This window comes from Syngnathus acus, chromosome 16, assembly GCF_901709675.1.
Source record: "Syngnathus acus chromosome 16, fSynAcu1.2, whole genome shotgun sequence".
In the NCBI taxonomy this organism is placed as follows: Eukaryota; Metazoa; Chordata; class Actinopteri; order Syngnathiformes; family Syngnathidae; genus Syngnathus; species Syngnathus acus.
The window spans coordinates 631,216-657,333 of NC_051101.1; the positions used below are offsets into that span (position 1 = coordinate 631,216).

At 53.5% G+C, this 26,118-nt stretch overlaps 2 protein-coding genes across 14 annotated transcripts; both read right to left on the bottom strand.

Moving 5' to 3' along the window:
* Positions 1-18: 18 nt before the first annotated feature.
* Positions 19-12,601, bottom strand: LOC119136420 (DENN domain-containing protein 4B-like). 6 transcript variants are annotated; one of them, XM_037274874.1, is made up of 29 exons: positions 12,524-12,601; positions 10,126-10,437; positions 8,404-8,659; positions 8,268-8,337; positions 8,023-8,192; positions 7,581-7,822; positions 7,444-7,510; positions 7,281-7,339; positions 7,069-7,213; positions 6,827-7,002; positions 6,646-6,746; positions 6,251-6,466; positions 6,015-6,160; positions 4,438-4,571; positions 4,241-4,355; positions 3,725-3,931; positions 3,516-3,644; positions 3,327-3,453; positions 3,074-3,223; positions 2,603-2,768; positions 2,185-2,464; positions 1,911-2,006; positions 1,667-1,842; positions 1,500-1,602; positions 1,238-1,432; positions 1,084-1,174; positions 841-1,021; positions 656-714; positions 19-591 (listed from the first exon to the last, which is right to left on the bottom strand). In XM_037274874.1, exons 2-29 carry the CDS (start codon positions 10,416-10,418, stop codon positions 446-448), a joined length of 4,296 nt encoding a protein of 1,431 aa, XP_037130769.1. In that variant the 5' UTR covers positions 10,419-10,437; positions 12,524-12,601; the 3' UTR covers positions 19-445. The 6 variants fall into 6 exon arrangements, with proteins under 6 accessions (XP_037130769.1, XP_037130767.1, XP_037130765.1 ...); XM_037274872.1 differs by having other exon boundaries at positions 12,470-12,591; XM_037274870.1 differs by lacking the exon at positions 12,524-12,601 and adding an exon at positions 11,944-12,446 and having other exon boundaries at positions 2,612-2,768.
* A 4,949-nt stretch (positions 12,602-17,550) lies between these two features.
* LOC119136429 (CREB-regulated transcription coactivator 2-like) lies at positions 17,551-25,665 on the bottom strand. 8 transcript variants are annotated; one of them, XM_037274914.1, is made up of 16 exons: positions 25,436-25,664; positions 23,873-23,974; positions 23,687-23,803; positions 23,418-23,482; positions 22,573-22,644; positions 22,333-22,338; positions 22,077-22,183; positions 21,907-21,992; positions 21,769-21,818; positions 21,113-21,363; positions 20,439-20,869; positions 20,195-20,356; positions 19,944-20,120; positions 19,801-19,872; positions 19,552-19,720; positions 17,551-19,039 (listed from the first exon to the last, which is right to left on the bottom strand). In XM_037274914.1, exons 1-16 carry the CDS (start codon positions 25,607-25,609, stop codon positions 18,846-18,848), a joined length of 2,235 nt encoding a protein of 744 aa, XP_037130809.1. In that variant the 5' UTR covers positions 25,610-25,664; the 3' UTR covers positions 17,551-18,845. The 8 variants fall into 8 exon arrangements, with proteins under 8 accessions (XP_037130809.1, XP_037130810.1, XP_037130811.1 ...); XM_037274915.1 differs by lacking the exon at positions 22,333-22,338; XM_037274916.1 differs by lacking the exon at positions 22,333-22,338 and having other exon boundaries at positions 23,418-23,479; positions 25,436-25,663.
* Between the last annotated feature and the right edge of the window lie 453 nt (positions 25,666-26,118).

Below are 26,118 nucleotides of genomic sequence, written 5' to 3' on the forward strand. Positions count from 1 at the left end.
AAATATTCACCCAGGAAATGCTCTTCTCTGCGTTTATTTTCTTGCAAAAACAACAGAGGAAACACAGCAGTTTTTTTTTTTTAAACAATCCCGAGAGCAACTTTTCATTTATTCATTTTTTGTGGACACGTGGCTAAGGTTGCATGGTCACAAAGGGACCACTCAACTATCTCCACGCAAACGTCGCCTTAGGACATCGCATGACATTGGCCTGACGTCACGGGCTGCCGCAGATTCATTTGAGACTGCGTCTCTGCTCGCTCATATCACGGCATTTGTATGCTTTTTTTCCCCAACAAACGACGAGCAGCAGAGGCAGCATCCCGCGACGTCTGCTTGCCGGGCAGCGCGTTAGCCGGGGTGCCCATGTTGCGACCGAGGGCAAAGCTGCCTGCTGCGGGATGAGGGGCGAGGCGCCGTGACTGAGGGAAGGGCGTCTCTAGCCTCAGCACTGGAGCGGCGGCTGGAAGCTCCGTCTGCAGTCGAGGGCTCTGGCGCTGGGAGGCTGAGCTCGCCTCTGGCGCAGCTCGTCTTTGCCCAGCTGGCCACTCAGCCGCAAGTACGCCACTTTGTACTTCTTGTCGAAAGCGCCTGCGAGGATGACGCAGCGGCGTTAGCAACACAAAGGCGCCGCCGGCCGCTCTACCACACTTACCCGCGTGATCCTGGCCCATCGCCGCCAGCGTCAGGAACAGCAACTCCCGGTACACGCTCCTGGACAATCAGAAGCACACTTAGATACACAGCCAGAAACACATATGTAGCCACGCATGCACACGCATGCACGCAAGCACACGCAAGCACATGAATCCATCGCGAGGGCGCAGTTCCACATCTGACCTGCGGAGCGGCGGAGCAGCAGAGTGGGCATGGCGGCGTGCCTCGTCGACGGTGTCGAGGAAGAGCGTGACAGCTTTGTGGATTTCATTCATGCCCACACAGCGCAGGACCTCCTCCAGGAAGGCCAGTGTGAAAGGGTGGTTGTGGCGCCGCCAGTGGGAGCCGCGCACAGGCCCGCCGCCTGCGCGGGGGGACGCCAGGTTAGTCTGGAAGGAGGGGAGGGCGGTGAGGGGGCTCACTTACTGTGAAGACGCCACAGCACGTAGAGGGGCGGCCACGCGTCGGGGTCGTGGGTCAGGGTGTCCCACTGGAGCCTCACGCGAACACACGAGCCCTGTCACACGTACGCACACAAGATGACCTCCGGAAGTGATCTCGTCACCAAAGACGATTGTACCTGTGCCGGCTCGCCAAGGAGACGTAGCAGGTGGCTGGGCAGGCCAAGGCGCTGGAAGAACCACAGAAGGTTCCAGAAGATGATGCAGTGGCTCTCCAGGAACTGCGGCTGACCCAGCACCGCCTCGCCCTCGTGGTCCAGGAGGCTTTCCAGCTCCTTGCGCAGCACCAGTGGACTCACGTATGCCACCGCCACCTGGGGGGGGGGCACGGCGCAGAGTGAAACGCCCGCCGCCCATCCCACCGCGCGGCTCCACGCTTACCACGTCACTCTCAGAGGCCGAGTTGTCACCCACGCCGTTACACCACGGGGTTGCCGGATGTTCGTCGGGCGGCCGGGCGGCGATCTTGCCCCTGTCCTCGCTGCTAACACACAGAAGACCGACAGATGAGCGCGAAAAGGCCAGGCAGCAGTGGCGGCAGAACGTACCTGCCGTGGAGTTGGAGGTCGCGGACGCGGGCGTTGAGGAAGGGCACAAAGGAGGCGGCGCAAAAGGGGCAGCGGGAGTTGAGGTTGGAGTCGTCGGGCGTCCATCCCGCCATGATCTCCTCATCGTACACCAGGCAGCCGCACGCCCGGCACCGCGAGCAGCTCGACATCAGAACCTTCCAGATGTTTATTTGAAGCCTTCAAGGAAGGATCAACAGGCAAAAAAAAAGAGGGAGTGTCTCACCTCCATCCCTGCCACATCTTGATTGGCGTCCCAGGAGTGGCGCGGCAGCCAGGGTGTGTCCGCTGGCTCAGCGTCACTGCCCAGCGAGAGCGAGCTCTGAACACGCACAAATCCACCAATCGCATGAAAAAAGAACTCCGCTCGGCAAAGATTCTCATCTGCAAACGTGCGCCGGGCGTGCTGCCTCAAAATGCGAGCGGCTCGAATGACGAGTTAGTGTCGGGCCGTCTACCAGCCACCTGAGCTTCTATTTCGCTGTTTTGCTTTGCCTCACCTCCGAGGTGGCGCCGGCGAGGCGCTCTTTGGCTTTCAGCAGCGTTTCTGCCACCTGCGACTTCCTGGACCGGCGCTGCTCGGAGAGCCGGCGTCCCGAAGTTGAGGCGGGTGCTGGCCCGCTGGGCCGTCGCTCGTCCACGCTGGCAGCGCGGCGGACCGCCGCCCGGTGCCGTGTGGGCGTCAGGAGCCGTTGCAGCCGCCCCGCCAGGCCTCGGCCCGACGGCGACACTTTGTTGTCATTCTCGTCCACCGACGCCGTCTCGCACGCGCTCGCCGCTCTGATGGGGAAAAAGGTCGACTTAGTGGGCACGTCCTCTTCCTGTCCTCACCCCGCTACAGGACAGCAAAGCAAGCAACAGCCTGTTTGGCCAGTGACCATATGCTCTTAAGTACATGTGTGTGTGCGTGTGCGCCACCTTCCCAACCTGGCCCCCGCCTCCCAGTCGCTGTTGTTCTCGGCAGCGGTGTAGAAGCCGGACAAGCAGATGTCGCTGCGACGTACCAGGACCCCAGCGGGGGGCCCCGGGGGGGGCTTGCCGGATACGCTGCCACGGCAGCGGCCCCACTTCCCGTTGCTTGTGGCTGCAGACAGCAAAAGCAGGGTTAAGCCTGGAAAATGGGACGTTGCAAAACCAGCGAGGAAGGAGTGCAAAAGAAGGAGAAAATACTTCCGGATCAATACGAGAAAACCAAAGAGTGCAAGTTTGTTGCGGGAATGGCGGCAAAATGGAGCGACCAAAACGGCGGCATTAAGACTTGTTGGGGGCGCTTATACCATATTTTTGGAAACAAATGTTTGGAATCAGTGTGGCCGTTTTAAAGGACCGACGCGCGCGCATGCGCGCGTGTGTGAAGACGGAAGGTGAAGCTGATGTTTTACAGCTTACTTTGTGCAGGCGTCTTGATGCTGCTCAGGCTGCTGCTCTTGGCGAGGGATCCCGTCAGAGATTCATGACTGGAGCTTTCGCTCAGGCCGCTCCAGCTGGCTTGACGAATCAGAGGCAAGTGAGGGTGGGGCCAGCGCTCTTCCGGAACGGCTGTGGGATGGGAAAGAAGAAGGCGAGGGGGAAGCGGTGTGAGTGGCACAGTGGCGGCGGCTTGAGTGGCACAGCGGCAGCGTTTAGAGGCGAGCATTCTGACCTCGGGCGCGGCGGCGCATTTTGACTGGCTGCCTAAAGAGGGCAATGGCCAGCAGCACGTTCCTCAGCTTGGCCCAAAGCAAGCGCCCGCCCCGATTGGCCGACGGCCATTTGCTCTCCAGGACGGCCTGAGCCCAAAATCGCCAGTTGTGAGCGGGCCGTCGCCAGGTTAAGCCTCTGGCGGGCGTACCTTGTTGTAGTATCCGTACGTGATGGTGTTGGGTGTGACGCCCGCTTTCTTCATCTCCAGGAGGACGCGCACGGCAAGCACAGGCTGACCGTACTGGCCGCACAGCTGCATCAGGATTCTGTAACACACCTGGCACACAGAGAGAGCTAGCTTGCAGCGCTTTGGCCAATGCGGGCGCTGCGGCCAACGTGGGCAATGTGGCGAGTCACCTCGTCAGGCAGCAGCACCTTCCTGCTCTCTGTGTCCTTGAGGACGTCGAAGGCGGCATGGAGGGCAGGCACCTTGGTGCTCTGGGCGCGCACAAAGGTGGGCAGGCAGATGAACCAGAGGGCGTACATGTGACCCAGCAGACACTTGCACCACATGTCGGGCGAGCCGCAGCAGCTCTGCGCACGCCGCTGTGCCACCTTCAACTCCTGCCGGCAGCACAAACACAGTCCGAGACCTTTTCAGTCCGCCCATTTTCCTTCTTTCCTCTCTTCTTGCAAGGTGTTTCTGGCTTATCTTTTAAGTATTTGACCTTCTTCTGTCTCCCTTTCATTTACCATTTTTCTACGTTGTTCGACTCCTAACCCTTCTTTCCATTTCTTTTTCCAGACTCTATCCTTCCATCCCTTGGCTTCATTTTCATCCGTTATTTTATTTGATTATTATTATTATTTTCCATTGGAACCTATTTGTGACTGTGTTTGCCTTGTGTGCTGCGTTAGGACTTTTCCTCGTACCTGTTTGGTGCGTCTCGGGGCGGGGCTACTGGGCGCGCTGCCTTTGGCGGGGACGTACAGTCGGTCCAGCGGGCGGTCAAAGAGCTCTGCCCTCAAGGCTGGGAAGGTGTCGTAACTGTGCATGAAGCAAGGGAAAGCCATATTTTTGTTTGAAAAAAAGGAACCGCAACGTAAAAGGGCGCGGTGCCGGGTGTCACCTGTAGCGGGCCGGGCACTCTGAGCCGTCGTCTTGGGTGGGCTGCTCGGGCGGCATGATGAAGACGGTGCGCTCGCCGCAGTGGCTCTCGTCCACTTCCACCAGGCGGACATCCTCCGGCTTGTCCACGTCCACCTGCCGGAACGGCCACACTCTGCTTAGCACCTTAGGCGCCTTTGCCAGAAACGGCCTACGCAACGAAGCGGCTCCATCTGAGGAGGCGTTTGCGCACGTCTCACTTGTCCCGACCAAAATCATGTCGCCCTTGTGCTTGGGTGCCACTACGCTGAACAAGCATCCTCATATGCAATTGTTGACTTTTTGGGCACAAAAGATCCTGTTTTGAAGCAGGTCAATGCCACGTGGGCCAAATTATTGAGATTCAAATACGCAAATCAGACGGCGGAATCCTTTTGCGCCATCTTGGCGACGACCCATTTGGAAGGATCTGCTGGAGACTCGTTATGGGAGCGGAGGTTTTCATCAACGTCGGTGGCCTAATGCAGGGGTCCCCAACCCCCGGTCCGTGGACCGGTACCGGTCCGTGGGTCACTTGGTACCGGGCCGCCAAGCCGCACAGAATTTTTTTTTTTTATCAATGATCAATTAATTCAGGTCAAGATGCTGGTCCCGGTCAGGTGACATGTTTCCCCAGTCGAGCCCGCAAAGCAAGCAAAAATGAGTAAAAATTTATTTTGAAAAATATTTAAAAATTGGCGATTCTTTCCCAATTACATCCGTCGGTTCAGGTCAAGACGCTCGTCTCGGTCACCTGACATGTCACCTCAGTCGATCCCGCGAAGCAAGCAAATATGAGCAAGAAACAGATTTGTTTGGAAAGCTTCTTCAGAAAGGGAAAAAAGCCCAATGAGGAGACGGAAGAAGAAGAGGCTACGACTTCTAAGAAAAGGAAAGCTGCATTTAAAAGAAAATTTCTGGAGTCCTACTTAAAATTTGGATTTATCGCCACAGGTGACTCTGACGCGCCAAGCCCATTCTGCATAATATGTGGTGACAGGCTAGCTAACGAGGCAATGAAGCCTTCAAAACTGCTTCGGCACATGGAGACCAAGCATCCTGCTTTAAAAGACAAACCTTAACCACTTCGGGTGTCATTGTCTCCGATTACACCTAGATGGGACCGGCTCGTTTCTGAGAAACAAGCTCAGTGCTCCCACTAATACAACAGATGGTGAGTTTTATTTTTATGTCGTTTATCCTTGTTTTTATGCCAGTCGTGTCATTTTATTTCATCGTATTTATATATTGATTATAAATGTATTATTTATTTATATAAATGTGTTATTTATTTATATAAAGGCCGGTCCGCGAAAATATTTCTGACACGTAACCGGTCCGTGGCGCAAAAAAGGTTGGGGACCACTGGCCTAATGCATTTTGTTTTGTGACTTCCAAATCCCTCTCCATGGTGAACGGTCTGAACCAAGCTCATACGGCTCTTGATTGGGAGCCACCGATGCCGTGCCTTCAGTGTCTCGCTCAAGGACGGGAGGTCGGGAGACGACCACTCCGCCGCCACGCTGCGTTTCCTCTGGCCGCTTCTTCTGGCAAACCGACCTTTTGCACGCACTCATCGAAGAACTCGAGGCAGGCGTGGCGGTCGCTGACGAAGGAGCACTCCTCGATGAACTGCGTGAACATCTGCGTGCGCGTCAGCTGGCAGTAGAACTTCTGCTGGGTACGCTCGCGAGACTTCAGGAAGCCTGACGGGAAGAGATGCGTCAACCACAACAAAGGAAGGGCGGTCAAAGCCGCACGCTGTAACGGAGGCGAGATGAACTTCTCCTGCTCACCCTGCAGGTTGAAGAGGGAGCTGCAGTCGGTGGCGGTGGCAGAGGACGGCTGTGTGATGGGCAGCAGGAAGGCGCGGTAACCACGCAGCAGCACGCTCATGAAGCGCAGGAAGGCTTCCTGGATGTCGGCCTCCAGCTGCTTCTGCCGACGGTATGTCTGGTCAAAGTCCGTCAGCAGGAACTCCAGCGTGGCCTCCTCCTGGCCCGGAGAGCAAACTACCGGAAAAGCAAAGCGACGCCGCAAGGTCACGCACGTGCCCGGCCCAGCCTTGTCGGATTTCAGTTTTCTCCATTGCAACAGTGTTGCGAGCGTACGTCCTGTCGAGTTACTTGAAACTGCGCAAGAGTTTGACGCTTTCGCCACGTTGCGACGGGTGCGGCGCGTGCCGACCTACTCTGCTCCAGTGTCTTGTGCAGGTTGCCCAGGGCACCCAACAGCGTCTTGGCCAGCTTTCTGGGTAACGATCGCCATGACAACAGCTTCTTGTCGTCTGACCTGACGGGCGACAGGGCGAAGAGGAAAACTGGTTACGGAAAATGAGCACACACACATCGGCGAGTGGGGAGTGCACTGACTGGAAGAGCGTGTTGGTGTCCAGGTCGACACAGACCACGTCGGCGGGAGGGCAGTGGAGGTCAAAGTAGCTGGAGTGCACGCCCACGATGAAGGGCACGGGCGCTAGTAGCACTTCGGCCATCTGGAGTGGGCACAGCGGGATGTAGGGGCACAGCCAGCGTAGCGGGAAGGTCATCTGCGCGCAAAGACGGGCCGCGTCACCTTGGGTGCGGTGGGCTCGGTGCCGGCGCCGACCGCTTACCGAAACAAGCGCCTCGGCCACGGCCGTCAGGACGTCGGGCCGCAGCGAATGCAGCAGGACTTTGTGCTCCACCAGCACGGCTAGCAGCAGCGTGCAGGCATTGGCCGGGCCCAGGTTCTGCAGGAGCTTCAGGAAGCTTGCGCCGCTAATGCGCACACGAGACAAGCTCACATTTCCAGAGACAAGTGCACCCTGCCGACGCATGCACGCACCTGAGGGGCAGCGGCGAGGAAACAGGTTGGCACAGGAGAAGGTTGTCATTCGGCGAAAGCTGCAACACACACGGACGCACGCACGCGCACACACACACGCATGAACAATTCACGTCCTCACGGCGACTGGGTGCTGCACGTTACCGTGGCGACGGCGGCCTACCTGAACCAGGATGCGAGGCCGCTGAGGGGACGGGAAGGGAACGTTGTGCATGAAGCTGGAGATGTGCCTGCAAGCGGGGTTCCACTGTTAGTAGGCAGCACGGCGCGGTGCCACGTGCCCGACCCGGACGGACTGACTTCTCCAGGGGCAGCACATGCGGTCCGGAGACAGAGTATCGGTAGACAAAGGTGAGGAACTTCTGGAAGACGTCAAAGAAGGGCCAGTGCGAGAGCACGCAGATGCTCTTCTTGGCCTGCAGGCTGCGCTCAGGGACAGGCCGGCGGTCCAGCACACTCAGCAGGCCCAGGCGCACGCTCTGGTGCTCAGACAGCGCCTCCCGAGGGAATGCCTCGTAGAATTGGATGGCCGCGCCGTACACCTGCGCAAGAGGTCGCGCTTTAGTGGTAGTTGAAACGTTCAAGTTGGCTCGGGATGGGACGTATGGCTGGCGCCGCCTTGGTTTGATGCTGTGACACTAGCGAAGGACAACCTGGCCAACTTTGCAAGTTGGACTCACTGGTTGCTCGTGCTCCTTTTCCACACTCCGACATCTGATGGACATTTGTTTTTTTCGCCCACCTTGTCGCCGCTGGCCGAGGTGAGCACGAAGGTGGAGAAGACGGGCAGCCGGTACTTGGCGTCGGCAGGCCAGCTCTCCAGAGCCACACCCATGGGGAGGCAGAAGACAGGCACCGACTCGGGCAGCGGGAAGGCATCCCGGTCACAGGCAGGGTAGCGGCTCAGCAGCGCTGAAAGACAGTGGTTGGTGGGTCACGGGTGCATTTTCAGGAGTGGCCTGCCGCACTCGGTGCTGCCTCACTCACCCGCTTCGTAAAGCAGTGCGTTGGCTTTGGCCACTGCCCGCTTGAAGCACACAAACACGGCCGGACCCCACTGCAAAGACGCACAGTGGTCGGCACCGGGGGTCGGTCCCGGCCCGACCCGTCCATCGCATCTTACCATGCCCGTGTTGAGGCTCTTGTCCACGCGGCTGAAGGTGTGCGGCGCCACCTCACCCTTGCCGGGCAGCAGCACGCTGATGTCGGTTATAGCCAGTGAGTGCGGGCCTCGCTCGTCCGCCGCTCGGCGGTACGTCAAGAAGACGCGGTGCGCCGCCGGGCCCGCAGCGGAGCTCAGGTTGGCCGAGCGGCTGTAGGGCGTGGTCTCGATCACGTTCCAGCCCACCTTGGGCTGTTCCTTTCCCTCGTACAACACCCTGCCCGACACGGCAGACGTGCTCGTCGGCGTTAACAAGTCCATCTCACGCAAAAAACATTTTAGCATTTCAGGATTAAGTGAAAGGCGCGGTGAGGTTTGGTTCCAAAGCCGTTCCTCGTGCGACCCACGCCCCTCACTGCTACCGACAGCTAAAAACATGGATCACATGGTATTTTGGGCATTTTTAAATACCGTATTGGCCCGAAGATAAGACGGTGTTTTTTGCATTGAAATAAGGAAAAAGTGGGGGTCGTCTTACATTCGGGGTCTAGACATTATACCCATTCACAACACTAGATGGCGCCAGATATCTTTAAAGCGAATGCTGAACTTAACTCCCCAGGCCGAAGCGAACTCCTGTCACGAAGAAGAAAAATAATAATAGCGGTAGCACGAAGAAGACAAATAAAAAATAGCGGTAAGAAAGAAAAGAGAAGAAAATAAGAGAAGAGATAACAGAAAATAGAGAAACGTAGCGACAATCTGGAGAAAAGTGGGTCGAAGATCGGCCAGGTGAACCGGCAGCTGAGGAGAAGTTATGATGCACACTTCAAGATGATGGTGATAAATGAGGCAGAGTCTTCAAACAATTGCAAAGCGGCTGTGAAATATGGTGTCACAGAGTGTAATGTACGGAGATGGAGAGCTAAAAAAGATTGCCTAAAAAATGCTCACAATCAGAGAAAACCTTTCTGTGGTCCTCAGAGCGGCCGCTTTCAAGAGTTCGACAGGAGGGTGTGCGCGTAGGTGGACAGTGACACTGAGCACAGCGAGGCAGAGGATGTTTGTGAGGAGTAATGTTCTGACATGACAGATCTCAGCTACTCTCAAGTTTAAACCAGTTTGCATTAGTTTATTGCAATGTTTTTCCTTATTAAGATTTGTTTCAAGACTACAGTTACAGTTCGACTTCACTTTGATGGTTAATGCAGTTATTGCAATTTTGTTGTTTTATCACAGTATTTACATTTACTTTTCAAAAACCAGAAGCCATTCATTTACAAATGTGATTGCACTTTAGGTTACATATTTAAATGTTCAGATACTAAGATGTGATAGACAGTTTTTGCATGATTTGAATGAGGCAAAATAACATGCTTTTTCTCTCGAATATATTGTTATAATCATTTGTTTCACATGTACTGTATAAAAATTAAAATTGGTGTTCAAAAAGTCTTTTTTCAAACTTGAGTCTTGAAAAATAGGGGGTCGTCTTATAATCAGGGTCGTCTTATATTCGGGCCAATACGGTAGTCAAATCAAACTCTCTTGGAAATCTGTCCATCGTTTAGGGACCTTCCCACGTTTGCTACCACCTGTGCTGACAGATTAACTTTTAAAAGTGACGTGCGCCATCAAAATCTGTGGAGCCCCTCCTGCATTTGAGTTGATGTTCTAAAATGAATTTAGAAATTCAGTGAATGGGACCTCGGCTCCACGTGGCCTTGCTGACGGCGGTCTTACCCGAGCTCGAGGAGGGGGGGCTTGTGGAGGCCCCTCCTGTAGCAGAGGTAGAGGCGCGGGTTGTTGATGAGGCCGGCGCTCAGCTCGGCCGAGTGGCCGCCCAGCGACTTGTCAATGCAGGTGAATCCCTGTGGCACATCCTCGCCCAGGCTGCGGGCGATCACCGCCAGATCAGTCACGGGCTCCGCCCCCCGGCGGCCCGCCGCCTGTGCCAGAGGCCGCCAGGGTCCCGCCGGGTCCAGACCCGCTACCACAAAGTAGTCCAGCAGCTGCGGGCATTTGTCCTCCGTCATGGCGCCGGCGCAGCCTCCTCTGCTCGCCACGCGGCATCACACAAACAGCAAGTCAAGCACCGCACGGAAAAGCATTCATTGACAAATCAACGCCAAGCGAATCTGCCTTTTGACAAACTGTCACGAGACCTTGTTGAACCTAAAACCTGACTGATTTCAGTCCCTGGGCACTCAAGGATTTCTCCGGTTTTGGTTACTTTGTACTTTTCACCTCAGCTGCTTTTACGTTGCAAAACGACATTTTGGATCATTTTCTGACGGACGTCAGCGACCAAAGCGATAAGTGAAGCATCGGCAATTTATGTGTATGCAATGTCAACTTGAAATCGTATCCCGTTTCACAATCAAAGCGAGGTTTCTGGGGCTAAAGGCAATAATAATGAACAAACACACGGCAAAAAGAAATCGCTCAAATGTCTCAGAAGGACCCGGGCGGGCGCCGGCTATGACTGCTCACTGCAGTTGCAAATTTGTCCGACAGGAAGCATGCCATTAGGTGTTTCCTGTCCAAAGTGCAAAAACGGCTTTTGGTGCAAGCGCGGCGGCTGCGTTTGACGATGACAACACAGGAAGGAGGAAGCTGGTGGCCCGGCCCAAAGTGTCATCGGCTAGCTTCCTCCTTCCATTCTCTCAACATGCGGGTGGCTGCGCATGCGCGGCTGCGCCCTCAAAAGGGAGGCCACGCTTGCAAGGGGACACTTCCGGACGATTGTCAGTCAATCTGTTTAGAGATGTGCTCGGAGGTGCGAACAGAGACATACTTGAAAAGCCTTTTTGGTGACATGATGGTGTTATTAGAGGTAGTCACCAAATCCCCATTGTGACCGTGTGTGCGCAATAATGCATGTGCCAGGAAGCACGTGCCTTTTTCTATTTGCATAGAAGAAGGCACGTGCGTGCAACTGTGCGTGCGTTGAGGTGTGCGCGCGTCTCTTGCTTGGGTTAGTGCTTGTGGGCGTGAGCGGTCGCCAACATTCATTCATTTTACGGAGTCGTCAACTGGTCGCCAGCCAATCGCAGGGCACACATGAACAACCATCCATCCATCCATTTTCTGAACCGCCTAGTCCCCACGGGGGTCGCGGGTGTGCTGGAGCCTATCCCAGCCTCAACGGGCAATAGGCGGGGGACACCCTGAACCAGTTGCCAGCCAATTGCAGGGCACACAGAGACAAACAACCATTTGCACTCGCACTCACACCTAGGGACAATTTGGCGTGCTCAATCGGCCTACCAAGCACGTTTTTGGGATGTGGGAGGAAACCGGAGTGCCCGGAGAAAACCCACGCGGGCCCGGGGAGATAGACATAAACAACCATCCGCATGTTTTTGGAAGGCCGGAGCCGGAATCGACCCACAAGCTCTGCACTGTGAGGCAGACGGGCTAACCGGTGTCGCCCGACAACATGCGTGTGACTATTTTTAAAATATAGGCGCACACATGTGTCACGTGTCGATCATGTCCTTAGTTACGTAACAAAATACAACGAAAAGTCAAGGACGAAGACAACAAGAACCAACATACAAACACAGCATCGCGTGGACTACTCGTGTCACACACACGATGATGGTGATGATGATGATGGAGAAGTTCGCGCGCATCTGCGGCCGGCCGCGGTGAAGGGACGAGAGCGCATCTCAATCTCTAGTCCGGAAATAAACGCATGACGTCACCAAAGGCCAGCGCATCGCGAGCAAGCGCGAGGGGACAGTCCGAGCGAGCGACTCGGGATGTTGGCAGTCGAGTGTTTCGCAAGTTCCGTTAGCGGACAGCAGCTGCCATCGGCTCGTCACGTCGTCGACATTGAAACGCGGCCGCCATTTAACGGCCGCACACCAGTGCCGGAATCGTCGTGGTTCCGGCGCCCAACGCTGGACGGCGGTTTGGTGGCCCCGCGGCGAGACGGCAAAGGCGTGTCAGATATAAAGCGCCGAGCCGAGCCCCGTTAAAGGCGAGCACCGTTAAGCTTGCTGCGCTCTGCCGCGTTAGCCGAGTGTCCGGCGACTTCGTTTGGGTCAAATGTCGACTTTTTGTGTCGTGAGCGCCTTGCCTGCTCGCGTTTGCTGTTTTATCCGGCGGCAGAAGACGGCGACGCTCATGTTACTCTCATTGGCTCCCATATGACTTCCATGTTTGATCTGGGCCCGGGCGGAGCGGCGACACGTCAAGACGGACGCGCTGCGACCGCCACTTCCGCTCACGCATTTCAGAATAAAAGACAAATGATTTTCTCGCACTTGGCCGGTATCTCCTTCAAGCTCGGGTACTTAAACCGAAGCGTTTGTGATTAAAAAATAATTTATAAATACTTTTTCGTTCATCATAAATATTTTCTCATTATTATACTGTATGAGGATAAACTGTTAAGAAAACTAATGGTTTTCCATTTACACTACTGTAATGACCGCAAAACAGTGACACTGCGAATGGAGGTGTTGTGCTCGATTTGGTTCCCCCGTGAGATTTTGTTCCCCCTGCCGCGGGAGCGCGCACGCCTTGTTTGGAAAGCGAAAAACCGATGCCGTACGGCGTCAGCACTATGTTGTTTTCAATAAAAACATGAACTCACGTTTGCGTCAGTCATTTTTAATTTTTATAAAGGATTATTCTCATTTGATGTCTTTAAGTTCATCCGCGTTCTGCCATTGAAGCGGGGTGCATTCAAAGACCAGTCGTTCAGACGGAACACTCATACACTTCACCAAAAAGCAACAATATAATTACTTGAGCTCTTTGCATAAACCTCGATGCAAAGAAACTCCTCTTTTTGGGTACCGTTACATGCTACAAGGAGTATATATTACAAAGGAGACTTTCTACTTAATTGTGATCATCATTCATCCACAGTGGCGTAGCCAGGAATTTTTCCAGTAGGGGCGCGCGCCCACAGGCCCCACAACCAGATGTTTCAATGTAAAAAAACCTTATATTTTTAACATATAGTTCCAGGGTAATAAATCAACTCAGTAATCAGTAATAACTTGGAATTTCTTAGAAGTACAACCTTGTTTATTGAACATAGATCAGCAGTTACAACATCCATTCATATTGGAGTGGTATAGCATAATGAAATCCAGGCAACATAAGAGAGATTCATAACTGAGATTCAGTATTTTACTTCAATAACTACAATGAATAACAAATACACTGCTATAATGAATATGAAAAATATATGAGCCAAAAATATAGTCCACCTTGGGTTGATTTAGTAATATACATTCTAAGAAAACACAGTCACTACTATGAGGGAAGGAGTGCTGATTAGAATGATCAGTTTCTGAATTGGTCTCATCAGCAGAAGTAGCACTAGTTGTACCAGTTGGCGTTGCACTGCCACTCGTGCATGCAGAACCATTCTCGATAGTGATTGTGACACTGGCACTGCTCGACTCTGACTCTGAGTCGCTCCCGAGTCGACTTTCAGGAACTCTACCAATGCTACAGCTAGCGCGAGAAGCATCATCCTCTTCCTGACAATTTTTTGCTTTAGGTACACCAAAGAAATCGGTAATTCGCTTTTTATTCATCTTCATGTAGGAGAAAAAAAATCAAACATCACCCACGCCGTTCGCTGATCGCTAAAACAACATCCGGGTCCGGGAGGCAAACGGTGAATGGATAACATCGCGCACATAGAATAGCGCAAGCACATTCGCGCAAGACCGAAAGAAAAAAACGGCATGAAAATGAAGAATCGAAAAAGCTCGATTTTTTTCAACCGGGGCGCAGGGAGTCCTAACCGGGGCGCCCCGGCTCGCCCCGGCTTGGCTACGCCACTGTTCGTCCATCCATTTTATTACTCAGGTATTTTCAAAGCAAATTGATATTGTTGCATTCATTAATTTGCTTTAAAATGACAGCGCAATATAATTAAAAGCTGACACTATAGCAAAAATTTGGAATCGCCTTCACACAATAATAAAGTGAATGGTGTAGAATAACATATGCCATCGCCTTCACACAATAATAATAATAGAGAATGGTGTAGAATAACATATGTGTGAAGGCCATCGCCTTCACACAATAATAATAAAGTGAATGGTGTAGAACAGGGGTGGCCAACCAGTCAGAGACTAAGAGCCACATTTTTTACTGTGTCATCGCAAAGAGCCACATCATACACATGAGCACACATGAACACCCCCCCCCCACACACACACACACGCACACACACACACACACACACACACCCCTCTGCTCAGCCAAATTTATTGTGTGACATTATTATGTCACGCACCAAATGATAATGACAAATTGACTCCTACAGTACTAAAACCACAGACCAAAGACCACATTTTCAACAATGAACATTGTGTGCATTGTCTCACACAGACAAACTCTCAGTTCAACAAATTCCACAAACAAAAACATACGTTTTTTCACTTACTATGTGTGGCGGGACAGACCATTCGTTTTAGTTTGTCGTTTTCAGGAGACAAGATTTCAATAACGTCACTGAGGCATTTTTTAACGAACTCCACTTCATTGTATGGCTTTTTAGCCCGTGCAATGTTCCAAGCCAGTTGAAACAATGCAAGTGTGACAGTCTCTGAGTGCTTCGTAATTTTTTTGAAAAACTGTACCTATTTTTCTGCCTGACTTTTCAAAGTCTCCAAACTTGTGCTTGCGAAATTCAGTCCCTTTTGCAAAGTCCTTATCGATATTGGCATGAAGTGAGCTGAAGTGGTGCTGAACATTTGAAGCTTTTAAATGCGCTAATGACGTCCGACATATCAGGCAGAATGGCTTGCCATTGCGTTCAACAAAAAACAACTTTAACTCTGTTAAAAACGTCCTGTGTTCATCTTCATATATTCGTTTAGCTGTGCATTTTTTCCTTGCCATTTTGGCCGGGTTGGCCACCCCTGGCTTAGCGTCTTGTCAGCTTTTCTGGACCTAATGGGCCCCCGTAGTCACAGTCGCCATTCATTAAAAAGCCAGCAAAACCAATCGCTCTGCCCTGTGTTCATCGTCATATATTCGTTTAGCTGTGCATTTTTTCCTTGCCATTTTGAGAGCGAAATGATCACTCCTCAAATGGGTTTGTCCATCCTCCTTTGCGGGATTTCACCTCACGCGCATGCGCGTTTGACCAAAATACCATATTGAACTCAAGCGAAGCAAATACGCACGAAAAATAAACACAAATGTTGATATGAACGTAAAAGAGCCGCATGAAACCAGCCAAAGAGCCGCATGCGGCTCGCGAGCCGCGGGTTGGCCACCGCTGGTGTAGAATAACATATGTGTGAAGGCCATCGCCTTCACACAATAAAGTGAATGGAGTGGAATAACATGTGTGAATGCCATCGCCTTCACACAATAATAATAATAATAGAGAATGGTGTAGAATAACATATGTGTGAAGGCCATCGCCTTCACACAATTAAGTAGAAAGTCTCCTTTGTAATATATACTCCTTATAGCATGTAACGGTACCCAAAAAGAGGAGTTTCTTTGCATCGAGGTTTATGCAAAGAGCTCACGTAATTATATTGTTGCTTTTTGGTGAAGTGAATGAGTGTTCCATCTGTACGACTGGTCTTTGAATGCACCCCGCTTCAACATCAAATGAGAATAATCCTTTATAAAAATTAAAATTGACTGACGCAAACGTGAGTTCATGTTTTTATTGAAAACAACATAGTGTTGACGCCGTACGGCATCGGTTTTTCGCTTTCCAAACAAGGCGTGCGCGCTCCCGCGGCAGGGGGAACAAAATCTCACGGGGGAACCAAATCGAGCACAACAGCTGAACGCCAATATCAGGGTCCGCCATAGCGATTCAGGAGTAGGGAATGAGCGAACGATGACAAATGAGGCGACTGCACCAGGACTCAGGCTTGTCTCTTGTGATGAGGGACGCAGCTGATGATTGTAGGAAAGTGTTGCAGATTCTGAGAGATCACTATATGCTGGCAAGGGGAAGACCCGTGTGATAAATCTGTATACCGGACTGACATCCCTCCAAAAGGCAGTCAGTGCTCTCATTGAGTATATCATACGGGCAGAGATGTGGGAGAGATGTTAAGTGATGATCTGCTGATCGATATTTTAAGGTGCTTACCAGATGCTTTTAAGCCCTTTTCCATTCATGTGTCGCAGAGTGATGAAAAGTTTACTTTTGCTGAGTTCAAGATAAAGCTGCGGAACTATGAGAGCACTGAAAAGTTCAGGACTGTGTCCACAGAGGACAACATCATGAGAGTGAGAGGAAGATCTGGTGGGGACGTCAGACTGACCTGCTACAGTTGGGGCCAGAGGGCTGTAAAGCAATAAAAAAAGGTTGTCCTGAGGTGGGCCAGCACAGTGAACAAAAACAATGGTGCAGTTTTTGCAAGAGCTCCACGCACAAAGATGAGAAATGCAGGCGCAGGAGGAGAGACAAGATCAAGCAGGCGGTGGATGAGGGGGACCACACGTTTGCATTCAAGGTGGGCCAGGTGGATGGAGACCGTCAGCAGACCACAGAGGAGAGGGCTTATGATCGACACGGGGGCCACATCCCATATTGTGACTGACATCAAAGTTCAAGGACTTTGACAAGAAGCCCCAAAAGCACATCCTGGGGTTGGCTGATGAGAGAACCAGTGGCTCACACTGAGGAGGGGTGCAGCCAAGGTTCGTCTGATTGACAGAGGAGGATGCGCAGTGGAAACCATGTTGATGGGGGGCATTATATGTCCCATCATATCCCCAGGACATTATTCCTGTCAAGGCAGGGACTGCCCAAGAAGCGACTCTCATCCTTAAGGAGGGACAGAACAAGCTCATCCATAAAGATGGTATGACATTTGAGATTCAAGTGTGTGATGGGCTATATTATAGAAATTGATGAGCCTACAGATGAGTAATGATGAAGATGGATGTCATGAGTGTTATGATTTACAAACATGGCATGAAATGTAGGGGCAGGCACAGGAAAAACACGCAAACGCAGGAAGACTGGAATCGAACCCGCATGCTCATTGTGCCGCCCCTGTTGCCATTAGTTTTTATTTTATTTTGGAGTAGCAGTAGTTGATTTTATTGTGACGTAGTGGCACCGTAGCACTTTTCTGTTACAGTAGCAATGCGGCAGCCTTTGGCTTGAAGCAGCTGTACCGTTGCCTCCCCCTCAATGTGAAAATGTGACAAGTTCACATAACGTTTATTTTCTGGGGGGAAAAAAAAAAAAAGTGACGTAACAGTTTATAAATCTCTTGTTAGCTGCTTTGCAAACATTCATATATACAAACATCCCTGCTTATTACAAATTATTACAACACACGCGGACGAACGCAGTTCGGCCTAAAAGCGCGAGCCCAAAGGCGTGAAGGTTGGCCCAAACCTTTGTAAAAATGTGACAACTTATGAAATACGGCCTTTAGTTCATGCTGGGGGAGGTGCACGCACAGGCCTGTGGCTGAGCCCTCTACAGTCCCCCAGTGGCAGGCAGAGTTTACAACTGCATTGCGACTGCCTGATCAATTGCATAATCCGCTCCCACGTGCGCAAGCATGCACTTAAGCTTGACTAAAGAAACTTTTCAATGTGACTTGCTTGTCAACGAATGTGGCTTTGACATTTTCCAACGAGCACTTCCTGCGCAAAGGGGAAGCTCTGGCCTGACTGCTGACGCGACCAACGACCTCTCCCTCACCTAGGATTTTTTTCAACAAAAAAGCTGATCAGACGCGTCTGCCTGAGGCTTAGGTTTTTTTTTTTTTTTTTTAAAGTTTTTTTTTTTAAGGTCTGGCTGTCATTAGTTCTCTTCTTGGGTTTGACTTGACGGACCTCCTGCGTGTGCGCACGCCTGCGCGCGCACATTCCGAGGAGCTTCTTGTCAAAGATGAGATGGAATGTGGCACAACCTGGCCAAGCGGCCCCAGAAACCGCGAGGATTTGGGACGAACGCCCAAAGTCCAATTGGTGCCCGTTGACAACACAGACGATCTTCTTGAAACGCTTGTTTTCTCTTTTTGGTCCGAAACCGGTGGTTTTGGTGAGAGTAACCCACATTCTGCTGCCGCTTAACAAAACCCCCCCGGTGAGATGAGTCTCCTTTTTTGATAGGTTACCAACGATGAAATGCTCGAGCGCGACGGGTGGAGGTCACGCGGGAAAAGGGAGCCATCTAATTTGCATGGGTGTCTGCTTCGGACAAAACAAACTTGCACTTAGAGGCTCTCCATGAAATTATGGTAGAAGGAATGTACGCTGGTCACGGAGAACCATGAGGCTGCTATGGGGGTCACCAATCCCAAGAGGGGGGGGAACCATTGCACGGCAGACTGAATGGAGGGCAAAGAAATGGCCTTTGAAATGGTTTCAATTTGACCAAATTCCATAATTCCCCATCTTGAGTTCCGTCGGAGGTTTAGCAGCCACCTTGTGCGCACTTGTGCGCGCCAGCCACTTGGTGAGCTTGCTCCATCCGCCGAGGCTCACTTGAGTCTGTCCGAGCGGAAGGAGTCCTCTACGGCGGGGTCGGCCAGCATCAGGTCTCCCTCCAGCATGTCCAGGGCCAGTGCGTCCATTTGCAGCGGGTCGTCGAGAGAGAAGGGGCTCATCTCGAAACCTGGCACGTGCGACAGGGCGCTGGCGATCTCTTTGGACAGACCCGGTGGAGAAGAGTCACCTGACGGCAAACACATGCGGCAAATGAGAACAGAAATAAAACAAGGGTCCACGCAGTAACAACTGATAAGCAAGCTTCTTTTTCCCATGACTGTCAATGATTGTTGTTCCTGTCCTATTGGTGGATGAGCGCTTCTCCCAAATCGGGTCGCAGCTTCAGCAGGGAAGCCCAAAGTTCCCTCTCCCCGGCCACTTTGTCCAGCTCGTCCCAGGGGATCCCGACGCGTTCCCAGGCCAGCCAAGCGCCCCAGCGTGCCCTGGGTTGTATCCCGGCCTACCTCCCATAACGTTCAAGACTTCACAAGTCGGTTCAACTGATTATTATTGGTTGGCCAAACAGTTCAGTTCCTGCTTTGGTCTGTAACATGCATCAGAAACTTGGCAGACAGCGACGGGAGGGGCGAAGCTGGTCGAGTAGTGCCTTTGGACTAGCGGCCCACACACTACATGTCACGGCAAGCCACAGTTTGTATTCGAGTTCCTCTTGACGCATCAGGTCATGAAGCCACCCACCTGTCAAGATGATGTTGGGGATGTTCTGGCGAGCGCTTCCGCCGTAGTTGAGATTCTGGTTCTGGTTGAGTACAGTTTGATCAAAGGAACGCTGCAGTGCCTGGGTGTCAGCATGGCTGCCGCTCAGCACGCTGTGGGCCAGGATGTCACTTGGACTCTCCGAGGGAAACTGAAGCGCAAAAACACACACGCTCCATCACATCTCGTGTTGATCCCGCGACACACCGATCACGTGTCGCATCGCCATACCTGCGGGCCGGCTTTGCCGCCGAGCTGCAGGTTAACGTACGAGTCATCCAGCAAGGAATTGAGCAAGGCGTCCTGGGAAAACATGGGGTTATCGTGGCAACAGGCGCGCAAGCGCTCAACAAACATGCCGGTTGAGGGCTCACGTTGTACAGGTCGGAGGTCAAGTGCAATTGGGGGAAGTTTGCACTCCGAGTTTGCTCCGCCTCCTGCTTGAGCTGACACTGGGAGGTCAAGGCGCCGTGGAGGTACGCCTCCAAGGCGCTGTTGTTCTTCGCCAGTGGCGAGTTGACATGAGAGCTGCTCGTGTGCTGCTGCTGCTGGACGCGCACATGCACACACATGTGGATGACGTTAGATAAGGATAACATAAGAATGGCTGTTTTTGTACTGGTACCGTTCCAAAGTGCTGAGTGTTGAGCAGGTTCTGCGGCGGCTGCGGTAGATGGACCAACTGTGTCTGCGCTTGATGCTGACTCACTAGGGGTGGCTGCTGGCCCAGAGGGTATGGCGGTAAGCGTTGATCCAGAGGCAGCTTACTCGTGTCCAGCGGCACACCCTGGCGGGAGGGGGGGGGAGGTGGGTGATTATGCGTAGGAAAGCTTGAGGGGGATTTGTGCGCGTGTGCGTGCGTGACTCACCTGCGCGATGGAGGACAGCGTGGGCGAGATGGTGGGCGAGAACTGCTTGGCGTGATGTCGCCGGGCATCCCCACCCAAAACGGGCAGGATGAGCGGCGAGGGCTGCGGCCGTCTGCGCGGTGAGGTGCTGAGCGAGGGAGTGTAGGAGGCGGAGCCTAAGGCGCCACCATAGGCGGGGTTGCCGGAGGCTGACTGCAGGGAGGAGCTACTGAGGGACGAGTGTAGTGATTGGCTGCTGAGGGAGGAGGGAAGGGAGGGAGAGGAGCCCAGGGACGACTGCAGCGAGGGGTTGCTGAGCGACGACTGCAAGGAGGCGGAGCTTAGAGAGTTGCGGAAAGAGTGGCTACTGAGCGAGGCCCGGATGTTGGGGTTGCTCAGTGACGATTGCAGGGACGGGTTGCTCGCCGCGCCCCCGAGCGAGCCCAGCAGACCTGCGGGAAGAAGCGCAAACACAATGGCCATCCTGAGTCAGATGCTCCCGATGGTTCGCCGAGAACTGGCCACATGGCGGGACCGAGCGAGGCGACCCGACTGGCCATTTTGACTCTGTATGTTTGTTGCAAAAGACGGCGGTGTATCACAAGAGCCATTGCGGTCGGTTCAGGCTCTTGCCACAACCTCGCCTTGCGAATCGGTTGCCAAACAAGCGGCGGCCATTCGTCAGGTCTGCTTACTCGGCTGATGGTAACGGTGGGAGGCGCCGTTGCTTCCCTCGGCGCCGCCGACGTTGATGCCCAGCTGGGTGAGGGTGGAGGCCAGATTGCCTGTGCTGCCGCCAGGGTAAGCGGGCTCGTCCTGGTCCAGCGGGGTGGGCAGGGGCGAGGGGAAGTGGAGGCTGGACAGGTCTGGCAGAGAGCCGCTGATGTTGAGGGCCGATGGGACGCCGTGGGCAGGAGCCAACGGCAGCTCGGGCGACATGAAGACGCTTAACACACGCAAACGAGGCAGATATATTGAAATATTGCTTTCCCCAAAACGTGACCGAGGCGCTTATGCTGCGTGGCCGACGACAATATGAGTGAGGTACTGCGAATGAAAAAAAAACAAAAGAACAAAACCAAACAAAAAAAGAAACAAGGAAACATAGTTCTCAAACAACGTGTAGAAAAGCTCAAAGTCCCGAAAATGGCAAGGCTGACTCGGTTGTAACGCGCAAACATATGTTTGGGAAGACGTGCACCTTGGAAGAGAGAAAAGAGTGTTTGTTTGACATCTCGAGCGGAGGTCCGCTTTAAGTCTCAACTATTGAGCGGCTTCCAAACATCGAGGCTGTCTTAGCGCACGTGTGTAAGCGGGGCATATGTCATGTCATGACAGTGTGTGTGCGTACTTGATGCCGGGAACTTCACATGACTTTGGTCGGGAGGTCATCACAGGAAACTGAAGACATGAAGAAAACAAATCAGCCCAATTCATCTGCGTGCGCGTGTGTGCATGCGCGTGTGTGCATGCGCGTGCGACGTCTGACCTTCTTGGCGTCCCAAGCCTTGTTAGCAACCAGCTTGGTGTCGTCCAGCACATTCTCCTCGATGGGCGGGACGGGGTATGGAAAAACTAAGGACAGATAAGGTTGGTGCGGTGACACAGCGGAACAATGCCATTTGATTGGCAGAGGCTCAGAGTGGGCAGGGTTCTCACCGTTGCGTCTTCCGCCATGGGGCGCGAGGGCGTGACCTCCTGCGGCGAAGGGTTCACCCGATGGCGGGTTCATCACGCTGGTGTGGAGGGCCGAGTCAGAGTTGGTCCTGTTGGACCCCGCGCACGCACACACACGCACACATACGCACACGCGGGACGTCAGCAAGCCGATCCACGCAACCTGTCGCAGGCCGCAATTTAGTGAAAGAGATTCTGTCCCCAAGGCGGAACTGATGAGCGCTTGACCCGATCTTACCTCCCCCTGCCGGCCAATCACATGACAACAGGAAAGGCTTGCCGTACAGGGGCACCGCAAAAGGAAAAAAAAGGAGATGCAGAGGAGCGGATGGCGGCGATGAAGAAGAAGAAGAAGACCCACAGGGGCAGATATTGCATCATCACGAGTGGAGAGAAACGACAGGAGGAGGAGATGCACTTAAAGAAAAGGATGAGGAGAAAGAGGAGGATGAAGAAGAGGAGGAGGAGTGGGGTTCACCTGTTGAGCGCAGCGCTTGGAAGACGTAACAAGTGGCTTTTTTCCCCCGGGAAGATTCCAGCGGACCAATTCCTTTTCACGATCGACAAGAACAAAGCGTTACGTTACTGGCCAGTGGGGCAGGTGAAGAGGAGGGGCAAGCGCGGGATGAAGGCAGCCTCTGGAAAAACGTAAGCAGGACGACCGCATGGCGGAAGCCGCTGCCCAAAATCCCGTGAGTAAGCCACCACTGGTCATGGCAGTGTTATGCGTGCATGCGTGCGTGCCTATTGTGGTTAGAAAATCCCGGGCAAGAATGCAGAGGGAAGAATTCTGAGGTAAGAGTGCCTACGTACACTCCCAAGAAGAAGAAGAGAGGAAGAAGGCGGCAGCTAAAGAGCAAGTGGCTTGCTAGCATGTCAGCGCTCCAAAGTGTGGCTGCACACGTTTGGACGTGCGGGGGAATCCCTCTGAACGCTTTGCGGTGTGGTTGCCATCTCGCACGAGTGGGGAGCGCCTCTCCGTCCCCGATCGGCCCGCCTACATCAGGGACTGGGGGAAAACGGCCCAAAAGGGCTTATAAAAATGTAAGCTTGCCAGCCTCCATCTTTGGGAGGATTGGATTCAAATTTTTGTGCCACCGTAGACAGCACTCATCTGGCGGTTTAGGAAATGGGAACAAAGAAAGATGGGGAACGCCGTCGCCGTGTTTGGAATTCAGCCGGTCCAAGCCTACGAAGCTCCTTGCAGAAGGAGAAGGGAAAGAGTTGAAAGATTGGCACAGCCAAAGACTCCGAGTAGCAGCAAGATGGCCGCAGACGCGGAGAGGAGAGCAGAGGGGAAGGGGGCGGAGTCATAACATGTACCTTCTCCAGCCGGGGTCCGGTGGGGGGGACAAGTAGGCTGAGTTGTAAGGAGAGTTGTCCGCCTGCGGAGGCCGCCGTTAAGGAGAGAAACGTTTTCACGCCAAACCAAGGCGAGGCGAGGCGGGCCAGCCGCCTGTCGCCAGGCACCAGCCCTCAAGCACCTGACACCGTATCCATAAATTCAAGTTCCATTCATTCAAATGAACTCCCTGTAGTGCACGAGGCCCATCGTCATTTGCACTTGGCCCCTTTTGGCGCAGAAAGGATACTTGGCGGCTGCGATAGGGCCTGATGGGTGGCACGAAGCGGCGCTCCCTGTGGACACGCTCCACCAGGCCGTGATGGCGCATGGAGCGAGCAGACTCCAGCGACGGCGGGAAGGTGCCCTGCACGACAGCGCACACGCTCAAGCCAACGGGTCCCTGAGCTGAAGCTTTGGGACCATGCTCGCTCACCTGCAGGTCCTGTGGCCCACGGCCGATCTGGTTGACGTTGGGCAGCGAGCCGCCGTAGTAGGGACCCTGGGTGCGGGCCAGCCGGAGCTTCTGTGCCTGCAGCTGGACACCAAAAGGCAGACGCGCTCGTCACAAGCTTCTGAAAACACGCTAACGGAAAAACATGAGATATGCCATGCAATTGTTGAATACGCCAAAAGATCACTGGTTTTTAACGTGTCTGCAAAGAAATGACTGTGTGTGTGTGGTGGTGTGAGTGTGTGCGCATGTGTATGCGCATGTGTGTGCGCATGCGCGGGTGGGGTCGTTCTTACGGCACGATGAGCAAATTCAATGTATTCTCAGCTAATTAAGTATAATTATTTAGTGCGTGTCTTTGCGATACGCTGCGATACGCATATTACACGAGCCAATGTCGCAATATATTGTGCAGCCCTGCAACATGCAGTTACTAGCTAAAGCTCACAACCAAAAACTGCAGTGACTGGGGCATACTCGGTAACAATGCTGAACGTGATCATCATCAGGACATCCCCCAAATGAGCGCACCCTAACCCACGCAGGCATGGGGAGAACACGCAAACTCCACCCGGGAAGGCTGTGCCCACCCATCCTTGCATACGTCATTTGCATCATTATCTCTGATTGCGTTTCTCTAGTTTTGATGTTCACCAATCTTGCGACTTGCCGAGCTGACCTGGGACCCGGTGTGTCGTATTTCATGTGGGAATGAAATATGACGGCAGATTTTCTTGCACTGTTTTTGGTAACCCGGAGCTAGGTGGTAACGAGAGTAACTGTGGTATCTATAGCGACTGCTCCAGCCACAATCGCGAGTCAACCCAGTGACGTGAAATTGCAAGTCAACCGACTACACTTTGACAGCGGATGTTCATCACTCAGACCGCAACGTGCACTTTTCCAGTGACATCGCTCGTTGTACTTGACATAGTTAGTCAATAGCAAATGCCTCTCTCCAACGAAATTAACTAGTACGATTCAACCACCCTGACAAGCTCTTGCGAATTGCACAAGCAAGCAAGTTAGCGAGCGAACGAGCTCGCTCATGCAACTGCCTCCTGTCACACGAGCTGCGTCCAATGTGGACATTGCCGAGGAGAAAACAAATTAGGCGAAACTTCCGCCACAGCCGAACGTTTCGGGGAGCCGCGCAGACTATCAAGCGGTCGCCTCGGTGCCGCACACCAAAGCTGAAACACGCTGAGGCTAGAATCCGCAGCCACTCGGACGTTGTTCATAGGGACTTCCGGCGTGCGATGATAGCTCGCTGAGTTGGTAAACAAGGCGACTAGCCCCCGAAGCTAACGTGCTAAGCAGGCTAACGACGCTCGCAAGCGGAGCACAAGCCGCTCGAGGCCTCGCCGCTGCAGAACATACGCGTCAAGCGGCGGTTTTCGGGTCGGCTTGCCGACGGGCTACGAAAACGTCCGGCCGGCAGGACGGCGCCGGGAGCCCGGCTGAGGCCTGCGCTCGCTTGCTCACTTGGCCACGTCCGCCTCCGACAATCACTGGCGGGCGGGCAGTGGATGGCGGCGTGCTCACCCTGGTCGACGTGATGTCCATCATGACCTCGTGGAAGGCGGCCGTCTCCTCGGCCTGCCGCTGCGTGTGAAGCGCGATCTTCTCGCTAAACTTGCGGGGGTTGCCCACACCTGCTGCTACCGCCGCCGCGGGGCCCCCGGGTCCCGACGCTGGGCCGCCTGAGCCCGCAGACATGTTATCCGTCGCTCGCTCGCTGGCAGGCTCGCCAGCCACAGCAACAGCACGGTGACGTCACTACGTCGCCGGCCCGAGATCGTCTCCACCACGCTCGGCCGGTCAAGAGCGTTCACTCCGCGGTCCCGCTCGGATGTCGCGGTTGCGCGCGATCAGAAGGGGCCAACGATGACCTCTGACCTTCAAAGTGACCTCCAGGGCGACCACTTGCACCGGGGTGACTCGCCACGCGCTGCTTTGTGTCCGATGCGCTCGACCCCGCCCTCTCGGCCCACATCACAACCATCCGGTCATTTGTTACGTGACGTCACATTGACGGCACTCTTCATTCGACGCGTGGACGTGTTGCGGTTGCCTTGGCAATGCCTCCACAAAGACAAGCCCCTGCAAACAAACATACGGCGACAGCTGCCGTCGGGGTGACTCATCTGTCTTACATAAACCATCTCGGCTTGTGCCGGGACAAAACTTCCTGCCGGCGGCGGCCTACTACTGCGGCCAACAGACAA

Excerpts from the sequence above, each read along its gene's own strand:
- LOC119136420 (XM_037274868.1), bottom strand. The coding sequence starts at position 12,020 with ATGCGCGCGAACTTCTCCATCATCATCATCACCATCATCGTGTGTGTG. Across the intron at positions 3,932-4,240 it reads CCCCGAGACGCACCAAACAG|GAGTTGAAGGTGGCACAGCG; the intron begins GTACGAGGAAAA and ends TGCTGCCGGCAG. Across the intron at positions 2,769-3,073 it reads CATCAAGACGCCTGCACAAA|CCACAAGCAACGGGAAGTGG; the intron begins GTAAGCTGTAAA and ends TGCTGTCTGCAG.
- LOC119136429 (XM_037274910.1), bottom strand. The coding sequence starts at position 25,609 with ATGTCTGCGGGCTCAGGCGGCCCAGCGTCGGGACCCGGGGGCCCCGCG. Across the intron at positions 22,645-23,417 it reads CCGGACCCCGGCTGGAGAAG|GAATTGGTCCGCTGGAATCT; the intron begins GTACATGTTATG and ends GATCGTGAAAAG. Across the intron at positions 22,184-22,572 it reads CCAAGCGCTGCGCTCAACAG|GACCAACTCTGACTCGGCCC; the intron begins GTGAACCCCACT and ends GGGGTCCAACAG.